Source organism: Leucoraja erinacea, chromosome 40 (assembly GCF_028641065.1).
Source record: "Leucoraja erinacea ecotype New England chromosome 40, Leri_hhj_1, whole genome shotgun sequence".
Classification (NCBI taxonomy): Eukaryota; Metazoa; Chordata; class Chondrichthyes; order Rajiformes; family Rajidae; genus Leucoraja; species Leucoraja erinaceus.
This window is the reverse complement of record NC_073416.1, coordinates 5669801-5692739: the sequence shown is the minus strand read 5'-3', so window position 1 is coordinate 5692739 and position 22939 is coordinate 5669801. Positions and strand designations below refer to the sequence as shown.

The following is a 22939-nucleotide window of genomic DNA, read 5'->3' as shown; positions in this document are numbered from 1 at the left end:
TGGGCATCCCTTAAGGTATTAGTTTTTGGAAAGTGAGCAAATCTTTGGATAGAAATTGTAATCAAACGCAATGAATTTCCTGTGATCTTTTAAAAGGGAGAGGAATTGTATATTTTACATGCCGTAAAATAAGAAAATTGTGATGGATTAGTTGGGAGGGAAAGAGAAGTGCCTTGATTATTGTTAACTGGGTATTCATTAAAAAATAAATGGATGCCTCGTGATTGTGTATTGTGGAATTATAGTGCGCCAGAAACTGTTTCATTTTCACTGTGTGTCAACCATTTCAATCCAAGTCAATTCCATCAAACAATGCAGATGATAGACACAAAAACTTACAGGCATCATCTCTGGAGTGAAAGAATGGGTGACATTTCGAGTTGAGACTCGGGCAGAGTCAGTCTCTCCTTCTCTCCAGAGATGCCGCCTGTCCTGCTAAGTTACTCCAGATTTTTGTGTCTCTCTTTGGTTTAAGACAGCATCTGCAGTTCCATCCTAAACAATGCAGATGAATGTGCCACGAAAGCCAGGCATGCAGGGACATGTCAGGTGATTAGTGGGTAGTGGATTGTAATCGGACGTAATGTTTCTTGTTGCAGTCTCAAGAATACCGTTTTTGATATTTGAAAATATACTGCCGATCTACCTGTATACCTTGAGGGGCCAGTGCAAAAAGAATAGTGAGATTATTCATTTGCTGAGAAGATTAGAAAAAGGAACATTTTTAAAGTGTAAAACATTTGTTGATGTTGGTATACAGAGGGATCTTGGTTTCCTGGTACACAAAGGTAACTTTGAAGGTGCAGCAGGCAATTCAAAGAGCAAATAGAATGTTGTTTTCATTGCAAGGATTGAATTGCAAGATTAAGGATATGTTTGAGATTGCACCAGGAGTGCACCTGGAGTACTGTGTGCAAGATTTTAGCAAGATAGATCCACAAAAATGATTCCTGAATGAAGGGGTTGCCTTATTGGAGAGAGAATGAATTTAAAAAATGACCCATACTGGTTTAGAGGTCAAAGAAATGATCTCTTGGCAATTCTGAGAAAGTTTGAGGGAGTACGTTTTACGAGGCTATTTCTTCAGACTCAAGAGTCCAGATTTGCCAACCAAAAATTGAACTATTTGGATGATTCCCACAGTCTATGTCCTTGTGGTTATGGCAGGTACATTTTAAATGTATGGTTTCTGGCACAGCTATCTTTTCAAGCTGCAAAGTCCAGACTTCCACTGCTCCTTTGGGTAGAAAGGAGGAAGGTTTTCTTGACTCCCTTCTAAACTTTCTGCCAATTTTACTTTTCATTTCTCTAGATATCAACCCTGCTTGCCATGGAAATAGGTCCTTGTTCTCTAATTTTGCTCATGATTCAATTTTAAACCTTTTTTAATTCTTTGTGGTCTATGGTCTAATAACCTTATTGTTTAAGCTCTCTTGCAATTTTAAACATCAGACTTGAGTTGTGCAAAACCTATTTTTTGAATGAGAGTTCAGGTTTACAATTCAGTGCACGTAATTTCGACCCTCCGAGAGTTGTTATGCTCTCTGTATTCTCCCATGCATTATTATCCTTTTCAGAATTTAATGCTCAAAAGACATCTGGAATGTGGAGTTACATAATTTATGTTTACATTTTCTGTTCTAATTCCATTATGTCTTAGCTGACTTGTCATAGCCCGTGAGATCCAAGGAAATTGTAACGATAGATAATTTAAGGGCCTGTCCCACTAACGCGACTGTTTTCGACCTTCAAGCTCGAGGGCACTTGCCTGAAAAACCTCGAGCTGAATCGACCGTCGGCGATGAAACCGCGAGTCGGATCGACCGTATGCATACATGCGCGCGCACGCACGCGGCGGGGGCCAGGGAAAGCGGGGGAGCGCTGTCTGAAATTCACACTTGCGATGAACAGGAGGATAAAAGATGGCTGGCACAGTTGTGGTAAGTCCTTCAGAGAGCGCGGAGAGGGGGGGGGAAGAAGGAGTGGAGACACTTTTAAGAAGCCAGACAACTTTTAATAAAGTTTAGCGGGCATTTAAACAATACCGGTCAGTTTACTTTTTTCTCAACAAGCTTTACATTTGATTTCCTTTGATTACCTACGATAGCATTACTGCCTACCTCGACTAAATCTACGAGTAAAAAAATATTGATTTTTTTTTCTTCTTTTTTTTCCCCCCCTTGACCTTTTTTTACTCGCGGGCATTTTTCAGCTTGCTGAAAAAAGCGCCGCAACCTAACTGATGCCTCGAGTACGCAGGGATTACTCTCAAGCATGAAGGGGAGTTACAAAGACCTCCTAGGACCTCGTGTCGGCCATGCTGCGAGAATGAGTCGAGGGCAAACTCTTCTAAAGTCGCGAATTAGGTCCCCGCAGTGGGACAGGCCCTTTAATTGATGTAATACACTGTCAATATCTTTCAGTGTTTCATAGAATGTGATTAATTTCTTAAATAACATTTTGCTTTTGTATATCATCACACAGGTTGATACATAACCAAATGCATCTCTTTAATAATGATGTTCCAAAAGTCTAAATTGTAATTCTGCTATCATTCATTCTGTAATTTGGAGTTATCCTCTGAAGATATAGCCGATGCTACACAGTCAAAACTTTAATGACAATTAATGGCCAGTGGCTTTGTGTACCCTGTTACCGATTCGGATTTCTTTATTGACCTATATGCCAAGGTGCAATGAAATTCCTTGTTCACATGAAGCTTGCAAACAGTAATAATAAATACAGTAGCAAGTACAAGTGTAAAACAACAAACTTGTCTAATTACTTGGCTAAATTTTTCATTTATTGTCACTAGCCTCAAAAGTTGCATTTATTCACCAAAATAAATGGGGAAGTGCGCCTGGAAAATCCGTGCAATATTTTCATGATATAAATATTGATTAGTTTTTATATATACATCCTAAAATAGGGTGTCAAGTTTGGTTGATCTGAGTGAGTAAATGTGCTGCTTAAAAAAAAACAAAAACATTTTTGCAATTCCAATCCAAGTATTTATTTTTGAATGCGCCACTTGTTTATCTGCTTTCTGTTGTGCCAGAGGTGGATAAATGTTTGCTAGTCCCTTGCATTTCTCTCCAAGTGAGAACTTAAATCTTGATTAGAAAATGGAAGAGAATACTGTTTTCCTCAAAGGTTCTATAACTGATAAGTCACAGTTTTTGAAGGTGACAAAGGGAATTTGGTGCCGCTTGATAGAAAAGTCTTAATGGCTAATCGGGCAGTATTGCAATGACAACTGGCTAACTTGTTTATTCTAATATACCATTTGAGTTAATTTATTTCCTATAATGAAGAAAATCTCAATTTTTCCATGTGGTGTGTGAGCAACAAACCTGAAACTTTGTGGAGGATTATTAATAGAATAATTGATATTTGCATTATTTGGTTTTAAATGTGCCCGCCTCCCTTTGGCAGCAGTCCAGCTTATACTGTTCATTTTATGAGAAATGATTCTTGCTTCCCGGTGAGCTCTGTTTTTAACCCTTCAGCCCTTTGGTAATGAAATCCATTTTTAACTGCCACCCCTATAGTATGGCATTAATATAATCAATGAAACTTTGTCTAGAAACGAGCTACACAAAGATGTGGTCGGAGAAGAGACAAGGAAACAATTGTATTTGTAATAGAAATGCACAATACTTGGTTTAGCTGGTATTCGGGAGGAGAATAGATTTTTGAATAGGATAATTACACTTTAAATAAGCTGCTTACACATTTGCCTTTCCTATTTTGGCAGTGCTGGTAATAGACAGTATTCTTCTTTACAATCCAAAACAATTCAAGCTTTAGATATAAATTGGCATAACTAGAAAATGATGCCCTACAGGGTGGCTTCTTATGAATAAAATTGCACAAAAGACAAGGTAGAGTTGAGCAATGAATTGAAGAACTGCTCAATTCTAGAATTTGACCAAGTGAAATTTTGTAAGCTCAGTTTCAATAATAAAAATTCCATTCTTGCAAATAATTTTTTAATATTTCTGAGTTTGAGTCTAAAATGTGGATTAAGTTTATAAAATATATTTAAAATATGCCTGGTGGTTGAGAGATTGGAACCAAGAGCTTCAACCGTGTGAAAAAAATCTTGTGGCTCTATTTTACAGAGCAGACTGGTTCTTTGTCATGGCCAAATTTCATTCCTTAGCCAATGTACTACAACGGTTCGAGTCATTTATCTAATTGCTGTGTGACTGTTAAATTGCTGTGCATTAGTTAGCTATCGTGTTTCTCTATGTTACAAGACATCAAAAGGATTTTAAATACGATAATAATCTTTGGACCCCAAAGTCTTGAAAACTCAGCATTTTTTATTGGCTTTTATAATCCACTGTATTTTGCTGAACATTTACTTGAAATTAAAATGAGGTTTTAACCTCTATTGATGAAACTCTTTGTTCGAGTTTAGTTGAGGAGTATTCTGCTATTTTGTGCACAAATGTTGTATTTGACTAACTTCTACGATTTCTATTGAAGGCTGCTGGTTAGAGACCAGCGAGTTCAGATATTCAAAAAATTGAAGGTAACAGTTTTAGAATATGAAGCTCAATGGTTCCTGGGCAGTAATATACTTTGAGCTGTAAGAGTGCAAAAGCGAGGAAGTTAAACTAAACCTTCTAAATCCTTGGTTATGCCCTAAATGGAGTGCTGTGTGCTGTTCGGGCCACCATACTTGAACAAGGATGTTGAAGCCTCTGAAAAAATATATGGTGGAGCAAATGAAGCAATTCAGTTGTGTACAGAAACTTGAAGTTTTGTCTTGCATTATAGAATGTTCAGGGGATATTTACAATATCTTAAACTACGAAGAGTTTTTATTAGAGTAAACTGCTTTGTCAGGAAGGTTGATAACGCAAGTGTGTAGATTTAAGATTGTTGCCAAAGGAGACAGAGAAAATATAATAATGCACTGTCATTAAAAGATAGCAGAAGATTCAATAGTAGCCTTCAAAAAGGGAGTTGGATAAATACTTGTAAATAATTGCAGGCTCTGAGGAAGTTGGTGGAATTAATTTTGAATTCTGTCAGAGCCAGTATGTGCATGGTTACGCCGAATGATTTCCTTGTCTTCTGTATGATTTCCAGAATATGACAGATTTCCAGAAATAATTTTTTCTTATAGCCCGAAGTTCCCAGCAGAAATTGTACTCCTCGTTACTACTTCAATAACCCCACCTTCCCCACCTTCCAAGTTGGCTGATAAACATTATCGATCTAATTCCACTGAATCCAAAACAGCATCAAGTATGAAAACTCTGGTCTTGAGCGTGCAGAGTTGTTTTTCGTTATTAAACTTGTTTGACTTCATATTTACTCCTACCTCCAGCACAGCAGAAAAAATGAATGTAATTCAAGCCTGAAGGCTGGGTTTGGACAGTTTGCTTGTGGGAGTTGAAATTTGCCCATCCTTCTGGCACTGCTGATATTCTGACGGTTCTTTGAAGATTGTTTATTCTTACAATGTTTTAGGTGTTTAATGTTTTTCATCTATAACAGATGCCAGATGAATATGACAGTGTCAGTGGAGATCTATCTATTAAAAGTAAAATATTACTTTATTGCCTTCAATATTGGGCTTCTAAGTCAATATCAGAAGCCTAACATCTATGAGCTGATCTCTATTTTATCCTGCTAAATCCGATTATGGTAGACTGGCGGCAAACTTGGAGTTAAAGGTAAATCCAGGTCTACAAACCTGCCGGCAATAAGCAGAAACTAAATGTAACAGCAGGAATGCTGCCTGACTATTTACAGGCACTGAGCTTCAAAGCTTGTAGACCAGTATGAAACTGGCTTTTAACTTGCCCCTTTTCTTTCCTGATGTGTTGACATTTTGTGGGTCTACAGAAAGTTGTTTTTGTCTCTTCTGAAGCTGGTGTAAAGTTTCACAGGTGACAAGAGCAGCAACCTTGCAGTATCTTGCAAAGTAGCCATTAATTGGATAATCCTGGACAGTAAACATCTCAAAGCTGCCTCATTTAATGTCCATGTGTACACATTCTACAGTGTCACTGCACATCATTTGGAGTCATGAGAAGTTGATATGATTTCTCACCCTACTCTGGGGCATGAGGACAAGTAAAATCTGCTCTAACCTGGTGAAAACCGTAAGCTTTACATTCTTGCTCAGCAATGTCTATTTACTGCCACTAAATTACTGGTGGAAAGGAATAAGAACTTAAATAATTTATTCAAGGAGTATAAATACAGAATTTCGTGAGTTAAGATGTTTTTTGGTTCCAAAACTTGTCAGAAGTTTTTGGTTCCAAAACTTGTCAGAAGTGTTTTTCTTTTTTAAATCCACTATCAATCTTCAAGATTCCTCCCTTCACCTTGCTATGCGGCAATAGATTGATTTAGGGTGAAGAGGGTGGCGCTTCTATGGCAGCCTCGCGTACAGTCTGTCTGTTTTCGTCTTTTTTTTGTTCTTTTTAGTGTGTTTAAAAAGTATATGTTAATGTTCACTGGTTTGTTTTATGTGGGGGGTGGGCGGTGAGGTTGGGGGAAACTTTTTTCAATCTCTTACCTTGCCGGAGATTTTTGGATCGTATCTCCGGTTGCTCTGCGGCCTAACATCGTGGAGCTGGAGGCCTTGCTCAGGACTGACTTTGAGCCCCACTCAAAGCATGGACTTGCAATCGGAGCCGATCCCTTGCCTGGGATCGATGCTCCAACTGCGGCCTGCGGACTTTAACATAAAGGAGCTCGCAGTCTCTGGTTGAGACTGACGGCGGAAGCTCCAAAAGGTGCATGACGTTCGACTAGCCACGACCCTGGGTAGATCGCCCGTCGCGGGGGAGATGAGATTCCCCCCCGATGCAGGAGCTTGATTGGCACGCCGCCAGCTACGGAAGTAAGATCGTCCCGTCAATGGAAGGTTAGTGGCCCCCAACTGCTGGAGGACAAAGAAGGGAGAGATTGAACTTTTTTTCACCTTCCATCACATTGAGGAATGTGGAGGAGTCACTGTGGTGGATGTTCATGTTAAATTGTATTTTGTGTGATCTGTTGCTTTTTATTGGTATGACTATGGCAAATCAAATTCCTCGTTTGTTGCAAAACATACTTGGCTAATAAAGTATGATTATGATTATTTAAGAGATACAGGTTTACTTGGCCAGCTTTGAAAAAAATTCTTAATTATATTACAAAAACATGACAGCATTTTGTGTTGCCTTATTACAATTGCAGCACCATTATTTCTCAGCGTTGTTTTGGTTGATAAACGTTCTTGCAATCCATCTTATTTAAAGGGAGGATTATGAGGTGTGTTGTTCTAAAATTTGTATTGGTTGTAGTTTCTGAAATTATTGGAATGTTTTCAAGTCGTGCAAAGTTTTGAGCAGATTTGAGTCTTCTTTAGGTCAATTGGGCTCCAAAACTGAATGTGCTTTTCATTGGTGAAAGTTATTTCTGTTCTTAGGCCTTGGTTTTGTAACTCCCTTCCAAAATGTATAATCATTCGTGCCGTCTCTCTGTCTCTGAGACGACTTTAAAATCCTTTTGTGGAGGAAGGAACTGCAGATGCTGGTTTAAACTGAAGATAGACACAAATAGCTGGAATAACTCAGTGGGACAAGCAGCATCTCTGGAGAGAAGAAATGGGTGACGTTTCGGGTTGAGAAAATCTTTTGTCTGTCTGTGCTTTGACAGCCTTTTACCTATGTTTTCCCTCTTTCTATTGCGGACTTGTGTAAGGATATTCAGAGATGCTGTCTAATCTTTGCAGTGCATGATGTAAATAGAATTTGTTCCATGCACTCTAACTAGAAATCTCTATCCGATTTAAACCTGTACAACATAAGCCATTGAGTTGGAACCACAATGCACAGACACCCAAGTAAGGCTGTTATTCAATTAGATTCAACACTTTAAGTGACTGTAAAATAGTTTATTTGAATTTTATATTGTCCTGGAAGTGTTGTGCATGTAAAAACAATTGAAAGAAATACACATATGCCTGAGACTTGATTGAGGAGTGCAAGACTGTTCCCTCTGACACTTCCACTTGTTCCTATCAAATTTCTATTGCGTAAAATAATACTGATCTAATGGTAAATGTATGTGCCACTATAACTGGAATAACCAGTTTTCTTTATCTTCAGAATGTGTCAGTTTCACTTAATTTAATGTGATTTGAAAAAAAGGTTTGCGTGCAAGTAATTCTATATGTCAGAAATGCAGCACAGCTTACTTGCTTGTACTACTGTTGCCTTTCCACAAGCATTGGATAATTTGTATCCCGGTGAGTAATTTTCACCTTTATTCTAAGAGTAAAATCGTTTTTGTTAATCTGATATTTGATGAAGAATGGATTCAAAATTTAAATCAAAAATAAACTTCATCTGGAACTTCCCCTCAGTCATGGAATGAGCATGAAGTGAGTGTGGTGTGGTGAAGCTGACATTTAAACACTGAAACCAAAGCGTTGCAGTTTTAAAGATGTACCTTTTTAGTAGCTTCAAAAAAATTGGGCTTTACAGAATGAATGAGAGCTCTTCTTAAAATTAAACCTTTTTAGTGCTTTGCATTGTAGATGACAACTGCAAAAGATCTCTTGGTGAAATATATTTCTTGCTGCCTTCATTCTGAAAGCTTATAATGCAGAGAAGCTTGGTTGAATGATGAAGTAATAATTTGGAGTCCTCTGAATTTCTCTACTCCATATTTTTCCTTTTAAATGTAATACACTCAAATCAAAGTCAGTCCTCCGGATGGGATGAATATGGAAACTCTCAGTTGAGTGTATTTGAATCCTGAAACTGCAATGCAGCTGTAATTCAGTTTGCACTTCAGATTCAGATTCAATTTTAATTGCCATTGTCAGTGTACAGTATAGAGACAACAAAATGCATTTAGCATCTCCCTGGAAGAGCGACATAGCAAACGGTTTGAATAAATAATAATAAGTGTCCGGGGGGGGTGGGGGGGGTGGTGATTGGCAGTCACCGAGGTACGTTGTTGAGTAGAGTGACAGCCGCCGGAAAGAAGCTGTTCCTCGTCCTGCTGGTTCGGCAACGGAGAGACCTGTAGCGCCTCCCGGATGGTAGGAGGGTAAACAGTCCATGGTTGGGGTGAGAGCAGTCCTTGGCGATGCTGAGCGCCCTCCGCAGACAGCGCTTGCTTTGGACAGACTCAATGGAGGGGAGCGAGGAACCGGTGATGCGTTGGCAATTTTCACCACCCTCTGCAATGCCTTCCGGTCGGAGACAGAGCAGTTGCCATACCATACTGTGATGCAGTTGGTAAGGATGCTCTCGATGGTGCAGCGGTAGAAGTTCACTAGGATCTGAGGAGACAGATGGACCTTCTTCAGTCTCCTCAGGAAGAAGAGACGCTGATGAGCCTTCTTGATCAGAGTAGAGGTATTGTGGGTCCAAGAGAGGTCATCGGAGATGTTGACTCCCAGGAACCTGAAGCTAGAAACGCGTTCCACCTCCGTCCCGTTAATGTGAATGGGGGTGTGCGTGCCGCCTCTGGACTTCCTGAAGTCTACAATGAGCTCCTTGGTCTTCTTGGAGTTAAGGGCCAGGTTGTTGTCAGCACACCATGCTGCTAAGTGCTGGACCTCCTCCCTGTAGGCCAGCTCATCGTTGTTGCTGATGAGGCCAATCACCGTTGTATCATCTGCATACTTGATTATGGTGTTAGTACCATGTACAGGTGCGCAGTCATAGGTGAAGAGGGAGTAGAGGAGGGGGCTCAGCACACAGCACTGTGGAACGCCGGTGTTCAGGGTGAGGGTTGAAGAGGTGTGCTTGTCTAACCTCACAGACTGGGGTCTGTTGGTTAGAAAGTCCAGTATCCAGTTGCAGAGGGAGGGGTCGATGCCCAGGTTACCGAGTTTGGTGATCAGTTTTGATGGTATAATGGTGTTGAATGCTGAGCTGTAATCGATGAACAGCATTCTTACGTAAGTGTCTCTGTTGTCGAGGTGGGAGAGGGCGGAGTGAAGTGCCGTTGAGATGGCATCCTCTGTACTCCTGTTCTTGCGGTAGGCAAACTGATAGGGATCCAGTGTGGGGGAGACTTAAATATAATTGATATTTGTTCATTTCTAGCATAGGCATTGTTATGCACATGTAGTATTTAATAACTTAAACTCCTACAGCCAGTTTGATGGATATTAAAGTGGTGAATCAGCTTCTTCATTTTGCTGAATTGCAAGGAGGAAGGAAAAAAATACTCTTTGGGCCAAATCTTGTTATTGCTAATTGATTGTGACAGTTTTCTTCCTTGGAACATCAACATAGAAGGAGCCTAAGACATAGACTGGAAGGGGTTCTGGCAACAGAAAATTGAGGCAATGACTGACTTTCTTTTGAATGAGCACAGGGATTTGGGTGCCAGTGGAAATGGCAAAGAATGAGACATTTGATGAGTATGATGGTTTGGGACGGGCAGCAGAGTTTTTGAGACCTTTGAACTTTGTGCTTGGGATGCTAGTAATGAGGATATTGGTGAAAGTTGGGATAAGGAAAATTTGATAAAGTTGGCATCACTTTGGGGGATAAAGTGTACAATGTGCAAGAGATGGATGTTGCTGTGGCAATGGATAGAATGTCAGTTTGAAACTTTGTACACAGCGTCACAAACAAATTGTATCATTTAGAATCTGAAGATTTTATGCCATGAAAAATCAATGCAATGGTACATGTGTAGAAAGGAACTGCAGATGCTGGTTTACACCGAAGATAGACACAAATTGCTAGAGTAACTCAGCGGATCAGGCGGCAACTCTGGGGGGGGGAAAAGGAATAGGTGACATTTCAGGTCGAGACCCTTCTTCAGACTGGGACTCGGTGAAGAGAGAAACTAGAGGTATGAAAAGGTACAGAACAAATCGGAGCCGGCACTGCTGATCATGAAAAGGTGGAGCACAGAATGGTCTATTGTTGGCTGTGAAAGAGGTGATAACAAAAAGATACAAACACTGAAACTAGCAGGAAGACTAAGCAAGGGTTTCACTGTTAAACTGTTAATGGATTTTCTCTTCACACCAGGGTTGCACTAAGAGTATAATCATGTTCTGCAAAGGATTACTATAATTCATGAACATCACTAATAGATTGGAATTTCTGTTTAGTAAGAACCAGGTCTCCTAAGCTATTTTGCGATAAAATGGCAAGTCCTTGTGGACACAGAAGGTAACAATTCCATTTAATACTCGCCTAGCACTGAGGGCTGTTTAAGATTGTGATAAGAATTGTGTTGTGTTAAGAAGAGGCATCCTTGCCTCTTCCCCCTCTCTGATCATAAGCTTATACGGTTCACCATCCCTTCTCCGACACCTCGCCCCTGCTTCCTCCGAGAAATCACCTTCCGTAATCTAAAATCCATTGATCCCCACCATCTCTCTGACCTTCTCTCCGCCACTCTCCCCCTGGACTCAACCCCCATCTCACTTGATGATCTCACAAACCATCTGAACTCCACCTTGTCTACCTCCCTCAACACTCTGGCCCCCCTCAAAACAAGAACCGTAACTTTCAACACATCTTCACCCTGGTACACACCTGCACTTCGTAAACTGAAACAGACTGGTCGCCGACTTGAACGACTCCCAAATAAATCATCTCTCACAGTCCACCTTGAAGCTTACAAACTCCACCTCACTGACTACAAAGATGCCCTCATTGCTGCAAAATCTGCCTACCTCTCCTCCATATTCACCGATCCCTGCCTAAACCACAGAACCCTCTTCTCCACAGTGGGCAACCTCCTCAAGCCTCGAGCCAACACTCTCCCTACCTCTACTCCGGATCTCTGCAACTCATTCCTCCACTTTTTCACTGATAAAATCAGCACCATCTATCAATCTTTATCCCCTGTACCTGACTCCCCAGCATCTACTCCACCACCTACCAAGGCCCCTCCTTTCAACATCTCCACTGACCTCCTTACCCCTCCTCCACACTGTTTCCTCTCCCAGTTTGACCTGGTCACCCCTATTGAAATCTCCAAACTCATCTGCTCTTCTAAACCCACTACCTGCTCCATCGACCCTCTCCCCACTCCCCTGTTGAAGTCCTGCCTCCCCGTTCTCTGCCCCTACCTCACTAATCTCTTCAACTCCTCATTGTCCCAAGGAATTGTCCCCTCCGCTTTCAAAACTGCTGCTGTTACACCAATCTTAAAGAAACCTGGTCTTGATCCCTCCTCTCTCATTAACTACCGCCCAATCTCAAACCTCCCCTTTCTTTCAGAAACCCTGGAGCGTATCGTTGCGTCGCAACTTCATTCCCACCTCCTTGCGTATAACCTACTTGAACCCCTCCAATCTGGCTTTCGTCCCCTCCATAGAACAGAAACTGCTCTCAAAGTCCTCAACGACCTCCTCACCTCTGCTGACACTGGTTCCCTCAACATCCTCATCCTCCTCGACCCGAGCGCAGCCTTCGATACAGTGAACCATAACATCCTGTTCACCAGACTCAAAGACCTCGGCATTGAAGGCTCTGCACTCAGCTGGCTCCGTTCCTACCTTTCCAACAGATCCCACTTCATCTCTCTCCACAACCACACCTCTGCTACAGCTACAGCCACAGTCACTCAAGGCGTTTCCCAAGGCTCCGTACTCAGCCCCCTCCTCTTCATCATCTACATCCTCCCCCTTGGTCAGATACTCCACCACTTCAACCTGGACTTCCACTGTTACGCTGATGACACCCAGATCTACCTTGGCACCAAATCCCCCCACAACCCGCCCCCCCCCTCTCCAATATCAACTCCTGTTTGTCAGCTATAAAAACCTGGATGCAACATAATTTCCTCAAACTCAACAGCGATAAGACAGAATTCCTCCTCATAGGCTCCAAATCCACACTCAGCAAAATCAATAACCCCACTCTCACCATCGACGGCACCAATGTCTCCCCATCTCCCCAGGCCCGCAATCTTGGCGTGATCTTTGATTCCACCCTCTCCCTTGAGCCTCACATCCGCCATGTCATTAAAACCTCCTTCTTTCATCTCCGCAACATCGCCAAGCTCAGACCCTCTCTCACACCTCCCGCTGCTGAAAGACTCGCCCATGCCTTCATCTCCTCCCGACTGGACTATTGCAACTCACTCCTCCTTGGCATCAGCTCCACCTACATCAACCGACTCCAACTGGTCCAGAATGCATCACCCACACCAAATCCTGGCATCACATCACTCCAGTCCTCAAACAACTTCACTGGCTTCCCATCTCCCACCGGATCACCTACAAAATCCTGATCCTCACCTACAAAGCCCTCCACCATCTGGCCCCCCCCATATCTCACTGACCTCCTCTCCCCCCTCAGATCCACATCAGCCGGTCTCCTCTCCATCCACAAGTCCAACCTCCGCAGTTTAGGGGACAGAGCCTTCTCCAGGGCAGCTCCCAGGCTCTGGAACTCCCTCCCCCAACTGATCCGCAATTCCGTGTCCCTCACCATCTTCCAGTCCCGCCTCAAGACCCATCTCTTCACCTCTGCCTATCCTTAGCCCCACGTCCCCCTCCCTTTTCATCTGTGCATTAATTGCCTTATTATTGTGTTTTGTATTGAATTCTGTCTTTACTTTGTGTACTAGTCATGTCTCTACTATTTATTTCATTCCCCTTACATGTTTTTCCTCTACCTGCAAAATTTTTATAAGGTGTCCTTGAGACTCTTGAAAGGCGCCCATAAATAAAATTTATTATTATTATTATTATTTCCAGATTTTGTGTGTGTGCTTCCTCATGCAAGGTGCATGGATTGGTGCCTAAAGTGCCATATGATGCAAATGTATATTTTATGGATCTAGCACTTTTGTTTCTAAATGTTTCTCTCCTCTTTCTAAAGTTATTTTTAAAGCAAAAACATTTCCATTAAATGGAATGAGACCAAAGTATATACTCTTTGCATCGAGTAATTTGCAACCTGAAAAGCGAGAGAGGGAATGAGTCAGCCTTCAAATTACGTAGAGTTTTCATAACCATTCAGCTCCTTCATTTAAAGTCACTTGTTGCATTTGGAGCTGCGGCACATTGCACAAGGACTCCAAAAGTATCCATTGTGCGACAGCAGCAAGGAGACAAGTCAACATGTCAAACCCTCATAGTAACTCTGTAAGTTCTGAATATTTTATCTAAATGTTTTCAATTCGAGGAGTGCCACCTTTCACAGTTGTGCATTCTCTGTATTAGATATATATTCAGTTCAGATCTGAACTTTTATCTTTTATCCATAATTTGGTTAAAAGATGTAACATTATCATCCAGAATGATTCATTTTAAAATTGACTTTACAAATGCTACTTTACAAACTAATTTCCACTCCTTCAAATGTGTTTGTTGTGTAGTTATTACTAAAATTATAATAGCCACAGCCTCCAATAATATCAGTGTTAAACAGTTTCCATCGTCTTTGTGATTTTAATTTAACACTGATCCCTGAATTCTAATTTTATATTTTTACGAAAACCCACTGATTTGAATTATATTCTGATTGACTTTGCTATTGACCCAGCTTAATTGAAAGCCTGATCTTTTTTAAATTCATTGGAGATTAAATGTTAACGGATTGGATCTGGAACAGAGTTAAGGTCTGTACTAAACCTGTTAACAGAGCAAGTCTTAAGTCATCGTGCTGAATTGACCCATTCTAGCAAGTTAGTAATTGGATTCAAATTTTGCCAAGTGCAAGTGTATTTGGTTGGAACCTTGGTTGAAATTGATAGTTTTTCATATTTTGCATTTAGTAGCTAATTAATAGCTTGGAATCTGCATTTATTGTGTACTTGTAAAAAACCATTCAGTGCCAACTACAGGGAATGCTCGTAGTGTGATGTAAATGTATTTATTTTAATCCATCTTTGATCAGTTAATGTTTACTTGAGGATGAATCCATCTGGTACGTGTAATTTCCAAAGTGAAAACTTGTTTTTCACTTATCCAGGGTAGCAACAGTGTTATGGTGTGAAGATAAAGCACCTACATTAGTATTTTATATGTAGCTTTCCACTGTCGTTATCATTCATGTACAAACTTGGGTAGTTTGTATTGATTCTTTCAACAGTGGAGTGTTTCAAATTCAAATGCAGAACATCTTTGCTTAAGATCCCCGCTTAAACTTGCTCTCAACGGGCTGGGTATTAAAGTAGTCTGCATGAAAGGATATTTTTAATTGAAAGAAATGTCATTTATTTTTCTCTCCCCCCCCCTTGCTCAGATCAAATTTGCATTTCTACATTTTTCTTCTATCCTCTTACCTTACCCACCACAATACACTGAAGTGAATCGGGAATATACTTTCTCGGTCCCCAGATTAATATCTCATTTGAAAAGTGGGTTCTGCTCTCTAACTGCATTGGAGCAGGGCTTGAACTTTTGAGCACAGGCTAAACAAAACCAGACAAATGCAAGCATAAAACCTTGATTTATAATCATTTGTTGATCAGCTGGGGTGCAGTCTTGACCTCCCATCTACCTCACAGGAGACCTTTGAACAATCTTTAATAGGGCTTCAATGTTATATCTTGCACTAAATGTTGTATCCTTTATCTGTACACTGTGGACGGCGTGATTGTATTTATGTATTGTCCTTGACTGGATAGCATGCAAACAAAAGCTTTTCACTGTACACCTGACAATAATAATAAACCTAAAACTAAATTAATGGAGTTGTTCAGATTTGTTTTTAATATGATTCATAAATGGCATGAATAACTGTTCCAATTGGTTTACCAATCAAATTCAAGTTGCAAATAGTTAACTGTCACTGACCAGCGTATGTCCAATAATGAGTTATTTTTCCCCCAAAACGAAATTTATTCAGATTAAAAAAATATATACAAAACAAGAACTCTTCATATATTCTCAGTGTCTCTACATTCAATAGTTAATTATATTTGCACCTATCTTTTAAACACCCTGCCACTCACATGGCCTCCCTTCCCTTGTTACTGAGAGTTGCTCCATGAACAATTGTACACATCAGCTGAATGAATTTGTGGTTCCCCTGAAATGGTACAACATAATGATTGTAACCATACATCACTTGGACAACACCAAACATGTTTTGTGATTTATATCCAGCTTTCCTTCCTTGTTAGTGGATGAACAATCAAGACACTTTGACATTTCCCCCCCCCCCCCCCCTCCCTCACTTGGGTTATAGCCATCTGTCTTTGCATCAGCATACGTTGCATAAACTGCCTTCCTTAAACCACTGATGGATTCACAGACCCATGAAAATTTATGTCTGTGATTTTGCCTGTGGGGGAGGAAGCTGATATTAGCAATGTAAATGAGGAGAGATCGATCACAAATTTGGGCTCCCGTGACCTGGTCTGCAGGAGCGTGAAATATAAAAGTACCTTCAATTTACTTCAGTTCAAGAGTTGGCATCGAGTAATTCTCAGGTGACTGAAACCAGTTATTCCAAGGTTTTTTTTTGTCTGATACCTAAAATCCAGTTCCCATGCTGCTAGTATAGATTAAAAAAATGCTTTTGCTTGCGGTGTTTCATGCCTCCCCCCCCCCCCCCCCCCCCCCCCCCCCATTTAATTTGATTGTGATGTTCATAATGTCATTCTGATATTTTTTTTTAGTAAAATGTAAGCTCAGTGTGTTGATTGTATGTATTTATGTGGCTCATTAGTTAGACTCCTTACCCCTCATCCTCCAGATAGAAAACTTTATGCACGCCACATTTTTGAAAGTGAGAGCATCTATCTGTCTTATAGGTAAAAAGATCAAAAAGCTGAGAAACGAAAGCTAGAGAAAGTAGTAGCTCCAATTTGTCAAACTGGGTGTAGAAATAAATAAATGGGAAATGGAGATTCATTTGATAGCGAAAATAAATTTAAGTATATGATGTTTAAAATAAAAGCGCAACAATTTGACATCTCTCAGATTGAGACTGCATTTTTGTTTCATCTGTTCAGTGGCTTAACAGGAATACGTCCTATTTTATACAACAAGGTTTGAACTGCTAAGTACTACCCTGAACTTTCTACATGGAGTTTAATTTGCAATTAGTGTACAAATGCAACAATTTTGTGAATATCACGGGGAGATTATGGTAAGCTGTTTTCATATGGCAAACACTTAGTGATGCAAATCATCTAACAATTTGTGATCATTCATGGCAAATCTCTTGCAAATTACTAAATGATTTAAATGATAATGGTGTATTAAACTTTGCACCATTTAGCTTGTATTATTTTCCCTGCACAAAAGATCTAATTCACAGAGTTTTCATTTTTCTGAACCACATAGAAGGGGGACATTCGGCCCATTGAGTTGACGCCAGCGCTCGGTGCAATCCCATTTGTATGGGTAATTTGCAGCAGCCAGTTAAATTACAAACCAATACATCTCTCTAGCTACCCTTAAGTTAACTCGAGGTGAGAAGATAAATTGTCCTCTCATTTGACGTCAGAATCATTTGTTTGAGGAATAAAGATTTTCTGCCACACTATTTTACCTGAGATGCAAATGTTATTCCTGGAGGAAAGGAGATTAAGAGGATATTTGATGATGGTGCATGTGATCGTGCAAGCTGCAGGCTGGAGAAAAGCTATCTGCATTGACAGGTGGTTCGAGGATGGGGGCACAGAATCAAAGTGATGGGTAAACGTGGAGAATGTGAGGGAAATGTTTTGTACACATGTTTGTGGTCTGAACTTCTGCCCGTAAGGATGGTGGAAACAGCCAATCAAACAAAACTCGGTTACCACTTGGAACATGATTTGATAGGAGTCAAAATGTAGAAACAAGAACTGCAGATACTGGCTTGCACGAAAGGACACAAAGTGCAGGAGAGTATGAGGAAAGGTCTCCACCCGAAACATCACCTATCCATGTTCTCCACAGATGCTGCTTGACCCGCTGAGTTATTCCAGCACTTTGTGTCCTTTCATGATTTGAGAGGAAATGGGACTGAATAAGATGATCTATGATTGGGAACAGAACGATGGAATCCTGTGCTGTAACAATTGTTATTAATTTAACACAACCAAATGAGAAGATGAGCCTTCTCTCAATTGTGAATGAAATTGAATCATTGTGACATCTGCTTAAAAAAAACAGCTCACACTAGCTTATAATGTGGAAACCTGGAACTACAGATATTGGTTTATCAAGGAAATACACAAAATGCTGGAGGAACCCAATGGATCCTGGAGGACATGGATCATGGATAGGTAACATTTGGGTCTTTTAGCTTAGTTTTAAACTAAAGGGTCAGGACCCTTCTTCAGATGTTTTGGGTCGAGACCCTTCTTCAGAGGGTTTGAATAAGCTCATCACGAGTTTGATGAATATTACAGAGAAGTTGAGAATAGCAACTCTTGACATCAAGGCAGCAGGAAGCCCAGCAAAGATGAAGTGATTATGGGTTAATGGTAAAACCTTTTGTGGCTGCAGTTATTTTGATCTAAGCAGGTGACAGTGGTTGATGGAGACCAGTGCTCCCAGGACATATGTATAGGAGTTTGTCAAGGAAATATCCTTGGCATCCAACATCAGTTGTTTGATCCGAAGACTGTCTTTACATCCTACTTGAGAGTGGGGCTGCTCACTGACTTTGTGTTCTAATTCAAAGTGAAATAGCCTGTGCAAACCCACATCAAGACTCCAGGCTTAGGTTGACAAACAGTGGATAGGCATTACACTGCACAGATGCCAAATAATGAGACAAGGGCACGCAACGTCTTCCCTCAACATTCAACGCACATTGTCCACAACCTGAAAACATACCCCTTGCCTGTATTTCAATTGGTGTATCTTTTAGCACATTAAACCACATTGCAGCAATGTTGGTGAAGTTGAAACAGTAACATGATATTTTGTTGAAATCTTAACTAGTTGTCAGAATGTGGTTCACTTGAAAAGGGGATGCTTCTTCATTCTTCTCTGCAATAGAGTCATGGCGTGTTGACATATTCTTTGACGTGTGTTTCGAGGCCACTCTCTGAACCATTTTAAAAATGACATTCAAAATATACCCTTGATCTGAGTTAGTATTCATTAAACATTTTCAAAGGCGCCATTTAGATTACTTATTTTTCCAAATTTAAATAATAAAAATAAACTGCTGGAAAGACTCGCAGTCAGCAGAAAGAGAAGCAGAGTTGGCATTTATGATCAGACCCTTATTCAGACTCTTCATCTGAAAAATGCTCTGCCCGTTTCCAAAGATGCTGCCGGACCCGCTGAATATTTCCAGTGTTTTCTGTTTTTATTTCAGACTTTCCTATATCTGCAAATTTTTTTTTTTAGATTTTTGGAAAAATTAGTCACTTTCTGGTTGTGCTGCAACTGCTCAAACTATTAATTTATTTAAGATTGACTAATTTTGGATGTGTTACTGAATGTTTTCATGTTTGATCAAGTTTCCATATAGATAATCTGCCAGTCATATGCACCAACTCGATTGAATAATGAAATGATTAAGCATTAAATAACTGGGAAGATCATTTAATTTTATATCCTGATTAATGTTCCCTTTGGGGGGAGATCATTAAATGAGAGTTGCGTATTATAGATATAATTTACTGCTTTTTCTTGACTGGGGTTGACATGTAACCTTGGTATACTTTTTTTAAAATAGTGCATGTCAGCGGACACACAATTACCTGAATATTACAGGTTGAAATTACTGAAATTGTGTGTAAATAAAAGCAACTGGCTCACTTGAATCATTCTATAATGCCGGTGAAAAAGAACATATGTGCCATTGGATTTCCAGATTGAAGAGACACATACCTGATCTAAATCTAGAATTCCAGTATGTTCTCTTTCACCTGCATCGTAGAATGATTCAAGTGAGTGAGTTGCTTTTATTAACAAGAATTTCAGTAGTCTCAAGCTGTAGTATTCTTTAAATTAGCATAAATTTTCCCGTATGTGTTTTAAGTATAATCAATGTGGATTTAACTTGCATGAATGTCTGATAAGCATGTTTTTTTAAGTGACGTACAAGTCAGCCTTTCATTGGGATTCGGTACAACACGCCCAATCTGAGATCATGGACTTTTGGGTTATCTGTACAGCTTGATTTTCAACTTATTAAAAAAATAAAAAAAAATAAAAAAAAAGTTGTAATGAGGCTTTGAATTGAATCCGTACGAAGGATGCTAATACCACTCACAGCCCAAGCCCCCCCCCCCCCCCCCCCCCCCCCCCCGAGACATTGTATTCACCATTTCCATAAACGGATGAATCTCTTTTGAGGAAATTATTTTCGTCCTTCCTCTGACAATGGGTTAACATTGCCATCATTCAGTAATATAACATGAATCATAGTAAATCCGTTAATGTCTTTCCCCAAATATTCTCCTTGTGACAGCTCAGCCACATAGCAATTCAGTGCAACAACCAGGAGTTCAACCACGACTTTCTACTTCTTTACCATTTTTGGGATGGCTGACGATTTTGTAGTTTACTCAGAGTCTCTTAAACGTTACATTTGAAAGATTCTTTCCATGTCAGGAATGGTTTTTAAACCCTTTTTTTTTTTTACTTTCTAGCACAGCACTTTGACAATGGACATAGAAGATTGCAATGGTCGTGGTTACATCTCTGGTAAGGGAAAATTGTGCTCATTTTCCAAGTGTCAGAATAATTTGACTCAAACTTGCTATATCATGGAGCAATTAATTTCCTCTAACTTTCCACTCGAGATATTTTTGGAATGTTTTTTGCAAACTTAAATGTCATGATTCCATGTATTTCTGTTTTACTGAATGTTATGCTATTCGAGGTGTGATATGTTGCCACTGGTGAACAGTTGGTATTGGTTCATTATTGTTGCATGTAGTGTGGTACAGTGAGAATCTTTGTTTAGCATGCTATCCAGGCAAATCATACGATGCATCATAAAATAAAGTGCAGCTTCAAAGAAAGGGCAGATTAAAAACAGTGTAAGTGGCATTCAGAATAGGATGTTTTCTATGGTACATCTGTAGAAATTGATAAGAGTTAGTGGAGACATGCTGAATTTCCTTAGTCTTGCGAGGAAGTAGAGGTGTTGGTCTACTTGGCCACAGCAATAACATGGTTGGACAAGAACACATTGTTGGTGATATTTACAGCAAGGAACCTGAAGCTCTTGACCATCTCCACGTCAGCACCATTGATACAGACTTGGGCGTGTCCGTCACCCCACATTCTGAAACCAGCCAGCACCTTTGTCTTGCTAGCATTGAGGGGTAGGTTGTTGTCTTGACACCATGCTACTAAGCACGCAATCTCCTTCCTGTGCTCCATCTCATCATTGTTTGAGATCCGGCCACTACGCTGGTGTCATTTCAAACTTGGGAATGGAGTTAAAGCTGAATTAGGCCACACAGCCATGTAGGGGGACTGAGAACGCATCTTTGTGGGCCACGGGCATTGAGAATTATTATTTGGGATGTTTTGTCGCCTATCCTTGATGATTGTGGTGTGTGTCAGGATGATGAGAATCCAGCTTTGGAGGGGTATGCCAACTCCAAGGGCCATGTTTTTGGAGATGAGTTTGGTTGGAATTATAGTATTGAAGGCAGAGCTGCAGTCAATAAATGGGAGTCTGTCCTTGGTATCCAGATGTTCCAGAGCTGAGTGTGGGGCCATGGAGATAGTCTGATGAAGGGGCTTGACCCGAAACGTCACCCATTCCTTCTCTTCAGAGATGCTGCCTGTCCCGCTGAGTTAATACAGCATTTTGTGTCTGCCAAGGAGATAGATAGTGTCTGCCGTGGACCTGTTGCAGTGATAGGTGAATTGCAGTAGATCAACGCTGTCTGGGAGGCTCTGGTTGATGTGCACATTACCAATCTCTTGAAGCACTTTGTGATAGTGGGTGTCAGAGTCACTGGGCGACAGTTATTAAGGCATGCTACCTTACTTTTCTTTGGCATGGGATTACAATGGTCTTATGAAAGCAAGTGGGAACCTCGGATTGGTGTAGGGAGAGGTTAAAGATGTCCGCGAATACTTCTGCCAGCTTGTCCATGCGGGTTCTGAGCACACGTCCAAGGACTACATCTGGGCCAATTGCTTTCTGAGAGTTCACTCTCAAAAGCCGACTTGACATCTATGATGGTGACCATATGCGCAGGTGCACCCAAGGTTGTAGAAGCGGGTGACATAATTCCACTAACCTTCTGTTCAAAACTAGCATGCTATGTGTTAACCACTTGGTAGGGATCGCTCCTTGCGAACATATCCTCCTTATCTGTGCAGTCTTGGTTAAATGTGTGCTAACGTTCCAACATATTGTTTGTCTAACCTCCTAAAAGCACCACGTTATATGTGTCTGTTTTGAGGAGGTTGGTTAAATTTGCTTTTTACGCGGGTTTAATTAGTTGGTCTGTTTAGATGGACTCGACCAGAGATTTTGGGGATTGTTTGGTTGACTAGGTGTTGGGAATGGAAAGTTGGCTGGGTTATCTGCTCTTCAGCACTTATTTAGTCCTACCTGGCGTATCAAAACTGACCCCTCTGCAACAGAGCTAGTGAGTGGGTAAATTGTGCAAGGCTTTAGTTCATAATTTATCATACAATGATGCATATTGTAAGATGGCACTGACGGGTGACGAGATATGATTTGGGTAATGACCTCGGCTGAATAGTCTGCTGATATCTTGTGGACATTAATATTGCCATTTTGATATGGTACCACCATTGTCTTTGTGTCTCTGGAGCTATATTCTTTTCAGGAATGACTTTAATAATGATATTACATTTTTGACGAAGAAGTGGGGAGGTAGCTATATTCCCAAGTCTCTTCAATGCTGTTCTTGGATCAGTGAAAAGATGCACAAAAACTGAAGCATCTTAATTTTCAATTTTTTTTCCTTGCATAAGTGCTCCAACGAGCATGAGGGTAAGATTGACCACCATGAATAACAACTAGCAAACCAGCATTGTGTGTGCGCTTTAGAATATTTCTCGTGACTTGGACGAAATCGTGGAACACTC

General features: G+C 40.5%; 1 protein-coding gene across 10 annotated transcripts in view; it reads left to right on the top strand.

The window, feature by feature from the left end:
- The window catches only part of ikzf4 (IKAROS family zinc finger 4), a 90574-nt gene that overhangs the window by 18368 nt on the left and 49267 nt on the right, over positions 1-22939 (top strand). For 7 of the 10 annotated variants that reach the window (XM_055664340.1, XM_055664342.1, XM_055664339.1 and 4 more), the window contains one exon: positions 20506-20560. In XM_055664340.1, coding sequence (XP_055520315.1) covers positions 20521-20560 — 40 coding nt within the window. In that variant the 5' untranslated portion in view covers positions 20506-20520. Of the gene's footprint in view, positions 1-1791; positions 1941-5898; positions 6126-7827; positions 8264-20505; positions 20561-22939 lie in introns of those variants that run through there. The other 3 variants (XM_055664337.1, XM_055664335.1, XM_055664341.1) reach the window with 3 other exon arrangements.